General features: G+C 38.2%; 1 protein-coding gene across 2 annotated transcripts in view; it reads right to left on the bottom strand.

Annotated features, from left to right (window-relative positions):
• Positions 1–562: 562 nt before the first annotated feature.
• Positions 563–13,045, bottom strand: part of mtnr1al (melatonin receptor type 1A like) — a 34,070-nt gene continuing 21,587 nt past the window's right edge. The window contains exons 2-3 of one of the 2 annotated variants that reach the window (XR_001425503.1): positions 7,761–8,717; positions 563–3,062 (exon numbers count right to left, since the gene is read on the bottom strand). Coding sequence is in view for 1 of the 2 variants with exons in the window: in XM_015036481.1 (XP_014891967.1) it covers positions 7,948–8,717 (770 nt within the window). In the remaining variant the exon portion in view is untranslated. Of the gene's footprint in view, positions 3,063–7,376; positions 8,718–13,045 lie in introns of those variants that run through there. The other variant, XM_015036481.1, reaches the window with a different exon arrangement.

Below are 13,045 nucleotides of genomic sequence, written 5' to 3'. Positions count from 1 at the left end.
AAAGAAAATCTCTGTTTTATTGTCTAGCTGTCAAGTCATTCCTCAGTGCTATCACTGCCCTGTTTTCTCTCCATTCCTCTATTTATCTTTCTCCTCATGTGCCGTCTGAATTCATTTCCTCGCCTCACCCCCTGGTGGAGACGGTGCTTGACTTGCAGTGTTGCTTCTGGCGACAGCTTGGCTGTCAGATCCTGCTGTTAGCGCAACCATCACCTTCAGACTACAGAGGATGGTGTTGGGATGGAGTTTGTACAGGTATGTGTGTGTAACCACGGCGAAAACAGACAGCTGTCAGGTTTCTGTCGACAAAAATCACAGAGTAACACAACATTAGTGATTTCTCTGTCCTCTTCAGTTAGTATTCTGACTCGCAGGAAAAACCCACTGGCTAACAACATGGCCCTGACTCCATTTTTCTCCTTATCTTCACGGAGTTGCGCTATGAAAACAAGCACCACTGCAGACAAAAACATTTTTTTAAATAGAAGTATTCTTCCAATTATGAAGTGCTAAGACGTACAGTGCTGCAAAGCTTGGGGAAAAAAAGGCAACAAGGGAGGCATTCACAGTGAACGTTCATTTATTAAGACATGTTTTCCAGGATTCAGTGGGTTTCTTTTGTCTCATCAACATTACAGACATTCAGAGGAAACATTCTTCATGGCGATGTGCAAAAACAGCGTATGAAAGGAAAACGGTTACATTCTTAGACTGAATACTGATAGCTCCTATTGCAGCTGGCTGGCCTTGGACCACACATACGGACACAGCATTAAATTTTCTTTTTTTTTTTGCTGCTGCTGTTCCAAATACACAAAACGTCAACAAAGCTTGGCTCATTGCATTGTTCTTCAGCACTAACAAGAAAAATACCTCATTAGTTAATGCACATAACTACAGGTAAAAGGCTGATTGTATATATTTGCATCCTCAGTGGACCAATTAAATTTGCAACTACTCTCATTGGACTCCTCCGAAAAGCCAATGCAGATGCCTCATTTACTTTCTGCAGAATGTGAGAATGTTAGATTACCGTTCATGTATCTGCTCCAGGATATATCAACTCAAGGAAAGGTCATTATCAAAGTACTTTACACTTTGATGAGCACTTACTTTAAAGCTATAATGATTCACATTATTGTTATGGTTGAGTTTATTCTATTATGTTTATGTTATACAGTCCAGTTAGAGCAAATTATACCCACTTATCTTAAGCAGAAAACAGAACAATTGGGACAAGCCTTTTAATTTCTAGACGGGATACAATTTTTTGATGTAAATTCGAAACTGAAGTTTTGTGGTCAGTTACTGCAGATCATCATACGCCAAAGAGAACAAAATGGTCTATAATGGACTGTAAGTAAAGAATCATTAGCCCAGTGGTTTCCTGTCTTTCTCTTTTCGATGGCCAGTGTCTTACATGTTTTAAATGTTTTCCTGGTTCAGTAGAGAGGATTCAATCAGCAGGCTGTCAAGTGCTGCACAGCAAAAAGTCCTCAAATAAACAAATGAAACATGTAGGACGGTGCCCTTTGATAACTGACAGTAGGCACCTGTGCTTTAGACTGCAGTGCTTTACAAATCTAATCTTAAATCTAAATCATTCTCATTTAAACCCCTTCACTTCTAGTGACATTAGAACCACAAACTCCACTGTATTTTATTGTAATTTATAAGATACACCAACTTAAAGTAGCACATTATTGTAAAGTAGAAGGAACATAATACACTGTGACAAACCAACACAAAAACAACTTTTAGTTGGTTTACCCTATGAAATTCTAATAAAATCCATTTAAGATTGTGGTTATAATGTGAAAAATAATAATAAATACAGTTTAAAAAAAAACAAAAACATTATCCTCTTCTACATGTGGTGCAATGTTGGATTTTCTATATTTGGGGGGAATTTCTTGACCGATGAGATTTTGGTCTTTTTTATTTTAATTGAAAACTTTTACCCACAGATATCAATACAATACAAGCTCAAAATGTAACACAATTAGACTAACACAGAGCAAGTGAAGGCAACAACAGGCCGAAGAAAGACAATTGTTAGAACTGATAGTGATTGGAAACGGTGATCATGGTGAGCAGAAACATGGCAGAATAAAGATTTTTTATGTTAGTAATGAAGCATGGTAACTTGGACAGATTATTTTAGAGTGAGGGTCCACAGCAGGGTGTTGGCAATCCTCCCAAGCAAGGTTATCCAGTTTCTTTGGAAAGGTGGAAGAAATCAACCAAAAAACAAAGATTTACGGTTAAGCTGATGGATCACCTTGGAATAAGAGAATTCCTATCATTTTGTGAAATGCCTACAGTGTTTTCAAAGATTTGCAGCCTTTGGAAAGGGTGAATTTGATGTTGTGATGCCTGATTTAAATGCCTAATGAGGTCATTCTGGAGTTTTAAAGAGCCTATTTTTTTCACCTCACTGATTTCACTGAGATAGTTTTATGGTCTTTTTTTTCAGTAGTGGTTAGGGAAATGACTTGTTTAGTTTCCACTACTTTTGTGGCTTCAATGAAAGGATATCTATAGCTTCCATTTAGTCTTGGGAAACATAAAGACCACATTTGTTGGTTTCAAATGAATTAAGAAAGACAGAAATGCCCAGAAACGGATAATGAAAACACTCCTTTAAGCACCTCCAGTGCAGCGCTCAGTTAGCACTTTGAATGTTATAGTTCATTATAAATCAATTAGAAAAAATACTGAGCAAATATGGCTTGTTTAGACAAGTTAAAAGATTGTTCACTCTAGACAATGTAGCAGCACACCTTATATGTGGAAAGTTCCATCTTAATGAACCACCAAAAGTCTGACAGAATATCCTTTGGACAGATGAAATGCAAGAAGAGATTTTAGCCACAATTTATCACAATATGTTGGAGAAATCCAAGCACAACCTGGACTCCTTGTGATCATTGTTTCAACCAGAAACTTCTCTGTAAAACAAAGTATTCTAGTCTCAGATTTGAGGCCATCTGTTCGACAGCTGAAGTCATCAACATGGCAGTGGTCTCAAACAGCAGAACATCTACAGAATGGCTGAAAATCTACAACAGAAAGGCTAAAAAAAAGAACCAAAGTCTTGTCATTTCAAAAGTGATTCAGTAAGTTGTTCATTTCCAATTTTGTTCCTTCCCGCTGCAAAACTTCAATCTGTAAACCCAGACATGCTGATGTGGGGAGCAGAGTTTAAACTATACAGCTTCACAAAATTTCAGGTGTAAGTTAATTGTGCATAACACTTGAAGTAAACACCAAGACCCTCATAAAAGACAGTGTGAAATGCTGCCAGTGTTGGTAGGTTGTTGCTCAATTAAACTTCTACAAGAAATAAAGCAAAATACACAGAAACAAAGTCTTAAGCCAAATTAAAGATGTTGAGAGTTTAACATCTGTTGATAAAAGCTTAAAACATCTAAGCTTGTGCCTTAAATAGATCTCAAAACACAAGTCAATTCATTTTAAAGTGATGCTTTGGGCAAAATAAATTACAAATCAACTGACCTAATTTCTTTTCATGCCAGTAACTTGGTGAAATCAAATATTAATTTGGTATTTTGTTTGAAATAATACATACACCTAATTTAAAACACAGTAAATCAGTCACCACTTGTGCAATTGGTATTTAAGATGTGTGCTATGTTTGCTCATCTGGATTGAACTTTTAAATTGTAGGGTAAGTGATTTCACTTTGAGGTTTCACATAAAAACTTAAACTAGGATGGGAGCCAGCAACATTTTGGCACAGACAAAACAAAGTCCCCTTCCAACTGATTGCCCTGTTGCCAATTTAGGTGTCCTTAGTGGACCTTAACTTGGGGAGGAACTGGTCCCAGAGCAGCCGGATGCACACACACAGAAAGGGAACTCATTAAAATGGGAATGAAGCAGTCATCCTTTGGACAGATGAAATGCAAGAAGATATTTTAGCCAGCAACACCCCTTAAAGTCATACATGCAGAACTTACACTTTCTAAGGGTGTTAGAAACACAGTGATGTGGTCAGAATACCTTTCAGAACAATCACGGCTTTATTCCTCATTTTTATCTTTTTTAAAATTTTTATTTAGCATGTTTCACAACCCCCTGCAACAGACTGGCAACCTGTCCAAGGTGACCCCGCCTCTCGCCTGAAACGTTCGCTGGAGATGGACACCAGCACCTCCCGACCCCATTAGGTACTACTGTGTAAGAAAATGGATGGATGGATGGATGCTTCAGAACCATATTTAAGTAAGTATTCTTGCTGCTGGGAGGATCTGATGTCGAACCTGATTACACAAGTGTTTATGCGGAACATAAATTGTTCATTTAAATGAGTGTGGAATTGTTGAAATTTCTGTCTATTGCTTCTGATTGGCAGAAACATAAACTTTTCTGGTCTATTACTTATATATCAGATTATGAAAGTGGTGGACATTGACACTTCTTTGCACTGTAGTTGATCTTGTTCTGAGTAGAAAGAGCCAAATATGCAATCAGTTTATCAGTCTAAGTTCTAATCAAAAATCTAGTTAAAGTCCGGTATACTTGAAATGAATGAGCATAGACAATCTTTTTCTATTTACGAAATTAATAAAAAAAGAAGCTAAAGTACTGTGACTTTCATTAATTCATCTGTCAGACTTAAGTAAAGTCACTGAGCCGCAAAAAACAATAGCAGTAGAATATAAGTCAAAACAATATTGCAACTAACAGGAGTTGATTTTAGAGGCAAATATCTGGTTGCTCTTTCTTTGTTTGCATTGCCATATTAGTTTTCAAGTAAATCTGCACAAAAGGACATGCCATGCTGTGCAAGAAATCTTTTATCAGTGTAATACTTAACATTTAGTTACTACCAAGAGCTCAATAAGTACAGTATACTAAGCTTTGCTATGACGGAGTAATTTTAGACCCATATTCATTCATCAACGTTGTGCTGTAAAAGTGTTTAAACTGTTTTGTTCCAACAGACAAGCATTATGTTTCTGGGAGGCAAATGGGGCCTTTCTGAAATCAGGGTCTGTGAAGTTAAGAGCAATAATTATCTTTCATGTAGTTGACATTTCCTACTGCAGTGAGATTGTAAACACATGGATACAAGAGGTCAACTCCTAGTCTACATCCTTGATCTTGACAATTTAAAACTGAAGCTAAATATTTTGATATCTGTGGGATATTAATACATGTTAGCAAATGCCAGTAACACTCAGCACTTTCGCAAGGGAGAGTAGCTAAGCTTATTTCAGTCAATGTCCATGTTACAATGCTAAAATCATAGCGGTTGAAAGTACCTGCTGCATTAATCGTCTTCATCAGCAGCAACCTGCCAGTCTGCTCTAAGACCATTAAACAGAGGTAAGCTTTTTAATTTTGCAACAGGCTGTTGAAGGTTTAATCACATTAAGGTTGGCAAATTGCTGCGCTTTTCATTATCTCATATGTCTTTGGAAATTTCACTGACAGACTCGCACTCAGATCATCAACCGGACTCTCACAGCTGGGTACCTGTTATGCTGAGGAAACAGCATAACAGGTGTTTTGTTGTAAAGTTTGCTCTTGTAAACAAACTTTACAAAAGCATAGATGGTTTATCTGTTATTATAGTATGTATATTAAAATTTGCAGTTTTATCTGCTTAAATCAGCTATAATGGAGGGACGTCTGACGTCCTCTGTCATTAAACACTCTGAGAATGTATTTGTTTTTCTAAAAAATTTACTGCAAACTGGCATTTGCCAACAGGAGTAAGAGGAACCTTTACCAATAGCTTCATATTTCTGTGCTATCTGGCACAACACCCTTTTGGATGGAGGCATTGGGGAACACACACAAAGGAGTGTTTACAGGGTTACTGAACCCTGACTGATGTGTTGCTTTGAGCGCATTGGTTCTAGCTGTGTTATGAGGGTGATGTGCTGTAAGCTGAGAGATCCAGGTACCTCAGCAAAACAATCTCAGAATCCTCCAATAACAGGGATGGAAGGCAAAAAACACAAAGAGGGACATCCCTTCATCAAAAATGTTCAGGAAATAAGAGTTTCAGCACAAGAACAAAGCTGCAGTTCCAGCCCAGGTTTACAGGACGTCAAGTTTGATGGTCTTCTCTACTCTCAAACTCTGGCGGGACGAACAAGAACTGAATTAAACCATCCAAAAGGTTAGCAGAAACAATTAGGCTGGTAAAAGATCTTACAGTGATGCAGTCAACAGTTGCATGTTCATGAACTTATCAAACATATTTTGTGTCACTGCTAACTATCACACAGTTGGGGTAAAGTGATACGCCGATGACAAAAACTATCCAGATAAAGCTGTAACCGCGCTTTAGCATTGCATATGTGCAAGGTAAATCAATCAGAACCTCAATTTTATTCAGCTAAATTATAAAGCCAACACTGCAGGTAAGACACTATTCTAATATTTGGCTCATATTCAAGAAAACTAGTAAGATTATATTTGCAATATTTCAAGTCAATCAAAAGGCAAATTAATTGGTCAGCTTATTTTGCTTGCTATGTCCCTAAATAAAAATACTAAAATCACAGTCAAAATTGTACAAATTTCTGTGGAATAGCACCTAAACTACCTCTGAGAAAAGGGACAAGCGTTACAACCACTGCAGTCCATACTTTATCCAGTAATCCTGGGTTAGAAAATTGGACATTTGCATAAAGTTCAGCTACTGAAGTGAGCTCTGCTAAATTGCTTAGCTTTTTGGTGCATAGTCCAAAAGTAATTTGTTCATTAGCTTTTTATGTTTTGCAGTAGTAACACGTTGCTTACAAACAACCTCTCTGCGTAATAATTAGTTGGTTAAGATCTGGTCATTTCATGTGTTGTTTGAGAATTGCTGCTCTGCACTTTGAAGCCAGCTGGAATAGTTTGGGTATTTCATACAGAATGACTGTATGCCACCTAAACCAGTGGATATTTTCCACTGGGAAAAGGCCTTGGGTGAAACCCAGAACTCCCAACATGCACCTAAACAACAGGCAGAGTTTGTTTTTCATGCTGAAGTTGATTTTCTTTAGCATGATCACATGAAGACTATATTTCTGTGTTTAAAAGCCAATATTAAAACAGGCACCTGTGTGTTTACTTCACTGTAAAGTAGTGGAAATTGATATCTGAAACAATTCATACCTTGAGTTAAATTAATGAGACACAGCTCTGTTGTTCTGCTTTAAAAAAATATAAAACTGTTTAAAAAGTGCAATTCTTTTTTGAATGTTTTTTTCTGCAAAAGAAAGTTAGTAAATCATTTCAAGTCTTGTTCTTTTCTTTCTCTCTTTCTGCACCCAAAATAATTGTATTTGGAAATCTACACAAATTATAATGAGAAAATTTAATCTTGAATATTTTATGCTTTTTCTTTATTCCTCCCAGAAGCACCTATTTTGCAGTTTATTATTTTTTTTTACCACCTTTTACCATTCAGAAAATCATTCACACCAGCTCACAGTTTCTGAGAAGTTCAGCAGCATGTTCTGTGTTAAAATTAATCACATGGAGGAGGATGGACATAATATTTGGATGGTCCAACATTTAAATGAATTGTGATGCTGGTTAAAATTTGAGCAGCCATTAACTTTCAAAATTCAACAACGAGTAATGACCCCCTTACCACAGGCAGTCATGAGGAGATGAATTACTAAGAGTTACTTTCAATCTCTGGTCTCAGTTTCACTTGCTACATTTTAAAATCTCTGTTTCCCTGAAGGCAGCACTGATAACTCTCAGTATGGCGTCATTTATTTTACCTCTTCTTTGTCCTCCTCTTCACCTAGAGCTGTTTTGCTCTTATACTACATGTTCCTGCTTCTTCCTTTCACAGTGTTGTTTGTATTTGTCCCCTTTTCTTGTAGTCTTTTATTTCTTTTGCTCATGGCTTTTTAATAATCGTTTCTTGGATGTTAAAAAAACACTTCTAGCTCTGGGCATTTTATCTCAGCAGTGAAACTTGAAGATAATCAGGACGATCCTCTTGTACTCCTTCCTGAAGTTGTGGTTCAGGACGCCGTAGATGACGGCGTTGAGGCAGCTGTTGAAGTACGCCATGAAGTAGCTGGCTGTGAACAGCCACTCTGGGATGGCTCGGCTCAGCCTGGAGTCCAGCGCCACCACCAGGCCAATCAGGTTCAGCGGCGCCCAGCACACGGCGAATAGCACGAACACCACGAACATGGTGAGAAAGTTGCGAAGGTCGTGCGGTTTGATTTTGGGCCGTGAGTCCGGCTTTACCCTCCGTCTGACCTGGATCACCAGAATCCAGATGCGCAGGTAGCAATAGGTGACGATGCTCATGGGCAGAATGAAGTGCACCACCACCACTGTGATGGTGTAGAGCGAACTAACCGACTGCGCGAAGGTGCAGGAGTACACCCGCGGGTCGTACTGCAGCGACTCCACAAACCAATTGGGCACGATGGCTAGGATTGTGAGCGTCCAGACAAGCATAACGTAGCACATAGTGTTGCTGCTGGAGAAAACTTTGTCGTACTTGAGGTTGTGGCAGATGTAGCAGTATCGATTGATTGCGATGCCGGTTATGTTGAAGATGGAGCCGATGACACTGAGGCCCATGAGGAAGCCGCTGATCTGACAGTGGATGTAACCTGCAATCCAGCCATTATGGAAGATGGCTGTCAGGACCAGTGGGTACGGATAGATGGCCACCACCAAGTCAGCAAAGGCCAGGCTAACCACAAAGGCATTTCCTACAGAAAAAACAGAAAGTGAGGAAAAGACACAAGTTTAATAGAACAAATGATTTATACAGCTGTGCTGTGTTTAAATTCATCTCCTGTTTCATCTCAGTCTTCAAAAAGCCAGATTTCTACAATTTTCTATGTTCAAGGAGCTTTCAAAGTTTTTGGTTTGCTTTATAACTTATTTTGATTAATTATCTAACAGTTGTCAGGCACATCGTTTTTGGTTAAGTCTTAACTATGACCTCAGTTTTTATTTATTTTTAACCAGTTCCTTAATTACATAAATTATTTGTAATAGGTGGAGTTTAATTTTGTAATTTAAAAAACACACATGTTCTGTTTAAATAAATCAACTCAAAGTCAGCAGTTGCAGTGCGTTTGTGCTTGTTTCTTTATTTAAATTCGTGCCAAGAAACAGAAGCAGCTCCCATTGAAGTTCGTTGAGCAGATTGATTTCCAGATATGGCAACAACACAAAAGAAAAATATTACCTTTCAAGCCTCTGCAGGCAGATTTTTGGAGGTGAAAGGATTAAAAGACTTCTTTCATTTTATCATTCTCTAAGACAGCTGGCAGCCTTTTCATCTGTATTGATTTTGCAGAAACAAATATTTACATGTTCCCAGATTCATGTGGGGAACTGAATGTTGTGGTAAATTAAACAATAAAAAACCAAGTTTTAAGATACTTGTTCAACAAAGAAGAAATACATGTGATTACATTTTATTGGGACCTAGAGGAAACTGGTGTCAAAATGATGTGAGGTCATCCCATTTGTCCCATGCTACAGATTCTAGCTTAGCAGTAAAAGAGGAGAACGGCCTGCAGAATTGTCCAACAATGGAACCAGTGATATGGGACAGCACTCAAACACATCATGTCATCATGTAAAGAGGATGCTCCACAGACTAGTCAACTGATTGACACATTCCTTCCACCTTCCAACCTTTTGGTGATAAGATATGAATCATGACTGAAAAATTAGAAAAAACTGTTAAAGTGAGCAGATCCATTGAGCAGAAAGGACTCGGGTGAGGTTCATTGATTAAGATGTCGTCTTTTAGACAATTTCCAAGACTCGGTTTAATGGAAAGGTTATTTATCTTCCCTGTCCTGAAAGGTCTTAGAATTCCTCTTGAGAATCTGAGGAGTTTCTAAGCAGATGCATGTTTTGGGTTTCCCTCATGTTGTTGCCTGATAAGCGGAGGACATGTAACACACTTACAGGCCAAGTTTCATGGCTCCATGCAGCATTTATGAAACAGCATTCATTGGCCAGTCACAGTGTGCACTTTGGGAATTGTTCACAACAGTTATTTACATGACACTCCTACATTTATTCATTACTTCAGTGGCTTCAGCTGCAGAATATGCGGCACGAGTAGACAGAATGTGGCAAAAAACAAGAATGTTCTCCCACATAAAACTTTATAGTCTTTCAACGCAGACTTTAAAGGAGCGCTAAAAGACAAATCAAAACTTGGAATGTAGTTCATCACATAAAGTCCATGGTAATGTTGTATTTTATAAGTTTATTATAATGGGATAGTTCCCATAATTAAATAGTCACATCTGGGACGTTTGATCCAGAAAAACCCTCCCTTGTTTGGGGGGACAAAGAAATTATTTACCAAACCCATTGCAGAAATGTATTAATTAAACCGATGAATGCTTTACATTGATTAGGTGGATAGATGAATGGATCTGTGGAAAATATAACTTGAATGACAATGCATTTACAGAATAAACTGGTTGTATTAGAGCATGTGAGTAAGCACTGTATGTTTGAGGTGTCCACATGTACCCTACTTTAATAAACTGAGCTTTTCAGCTGCAATAATACAAAGGAAGGAACGATTTGAATGCAGAGCACTTCACTTGGGGCAGCAGGTAAATGTTAAACCCATAATTCAGGCATTCAAAGACTGTCTCTCCTATGTGTGAGCGAGACCTCCATAGCACATCAGGTGAGCTGTTTTTTATTAAACATACTGTATTTGCCTAAGCAAGCAGCTGAAAATTGGAATAAAATTGAAACCACCTGCGACTGTGGCTGGTAGAGCTGTGTTTACATCTCCCCCAGGGAGCAACAGCACATTACATTCATTTTTGGTGAAGTCAGCTTGAGCTGCCTGAAGTGGTTAGAGCGCTCACTGCTACACTGAAGATAGTTGTTACAGTTCTATTCATTATTTCTGACTCTTGATGGCACAAGTAAAGTGCACTGAGGAACTTTGAAGAGATTAATGATGGAGAGAAGCTGGAGATCTTTTATTAAGTTATTTTCTTGCTTACTACTTTTTTTTCCGGTATGCATCTTGTTTTAAAAATACAAGATTTTGCTTGTTTGAATTTAAAATATACTGGAACAAATGTGCAACCCAATCTTACTAAATAACAAAGCTTCACATTGTGAAAAAGTTGCATAGAATGTGTGGAGATCATGGCTCTACAACAAGTTTGTCTTCCATTATCTTGGTTTCCAGTGTGCTGCATCCTTCGCTACCTCTGTGGAAGGGTTAGAGACTTCAGATGCAGCTCATTCAGCAGCCTGTCGCTTCGTCTGGCGACTGTTTCAAATCGCACTCTGTTAGATCAACAGAGAGGGCATCCAAAATCTTGTTTTGTTACCATGTTTCAGACTCGGTGGAAAATGTTTTTTTTTTTCCTTTTCTATACAGCATAAAGGCATTTTACTAAACAGAAATCCCTGCGTACATTCCAGAAGCAACCGAATCAAGCAACACAGAGAAAAACAAACTTTCAAGAATAAAAGGAAAACCTTATCAAAGAAGCAAACACCACACAAATACCTCAGAGTTGCTGCAGAAGACATGAAGTTACTGAAAGCCCCCAAAGAAGTGGAAAGGAAATGCATATGTACAAATTTAAGGCTAATATGAACATATATATTTACTAGGACATCAAAAAAAATTGAATATTTCCAAAAAGTGCAATATTTCTTGCCAGACATCTCAGAAAGTGAAATGGCCATTTTGCAGAGGCGATCACCCTGTGGCACTGCGTAGATGTAATGGAAGCCCAGATTGCTTTGATAAATGCCTTCAGGTCATCTGCCGTTTGGTGTCTGGTGTCTTTCATCTTCCTCTGGACAACAGATTTTCTTTGGGGTTCAGGTCAGGGGAGTTTGCTGGCCAATCACAAACAGGAACACCATGCATGGTCATTGAACCAGCTTTTGGTATCTTTGGCAGTGTGGGCAGGTGGCAAGTCCTGCTGGAAAATAAAATCTGCATAGCCGTACAGCTAGTCAACAGAGGGAAGAAGGAAGAAGGAAGCAGGAAGCGATGCAGAATTTGCTGGTGTTTCAGAAAACACAGTGAACCAACATCAGCAGGTGACAAGGCACCCCAATTCATCACTGACCATCGAAACTTAACTCTGGACTTGGATTGTGTGCCTCTTTATTTTCCTTCCATACATTAGCACCATGATTTTCAAATGAAATGCAGAATTTATTCTGAAAACAGAACTCTGGATCATTGTGTAGCAGTGTAGTTCCTATAAGCCATAGCCCAGGTAAAAGCCCTTTGACATTGTCTCTGGTTTAGGAGTACATTGACATGGAGAATACAACATTTGCAGCCTGTGTCAACTGTTCATGGAATGGATTTTAATTGACGATTCTCTGAAGGCTGCTGCTCAGGAAACCTTTGCAGGGGTTTTGAGTCAATTAGCTGATTAGGGAGTAACACCACAAGTTTCCAATAATTACCTTTTTTATCACAGTATTCTAATTTTCCGAGACACTTCATTTTTGGTTTTCATTATCTGTAAAGCATTAACATCAAAATTACAACAAACAAAAACTTGAAATATATCAGTCCATGTGAATATAATATGAGATTCAGTTTCTGAGATGACTGGCAAAAAATATTGTACTTTTACACAATATTCCAATTTTTTTAGATGTACTTGCATATGTCTAGTTGTGCATTTGTGGCCAGTCTGCAAGGAATGTCCAGGGAACTTTTTCTTCTCAGTCCTTGTGGAAATCTACAGCCTTTTTTGGCATCAATTTCCAAGTATTTCTAAGATATTCTTACATGCACTCTACATACTCCATGTTTTTACAGTTTTTGAGATGTTTCTTAATAAAATGGCATAATTCAAAAATTTTCTTCCTCTAAGTTGCATCTTCTGGTCGCTAACTGTTCTTGTAAAACTTTGGATTTTAGACCCCAAGTAAACCTCTAAATGTGACCGGACTGACTAAGTCTAATTACGCGCTGTGACTAAATAGTGAAGATAAGCTGTTGCTGAGCTGAAACGCCTCAGTGTGTGTAAGGAGCGTCTCACCTCTCAGCTGTTTC

This window comes from Poecilia latipinna, unplaced genomic scaffold, assembly GCF_001443285.1.
Source record: "Poecilia latipinna isolate Pla-1442-1.1 unplaced genomic scaffold, P_latipinna-1.0 Scaffold370, whole genome shotgun sequence".
NCBI lineage: Eukaryota > Metazoa > Chordata > Actinopteri > Cyprinodontiformes > Poeciliidae > Poecilia > Poecilia latipinna.
This window is presented reverse-complemented; position numbering and strand designations above follow the sequence as displayed.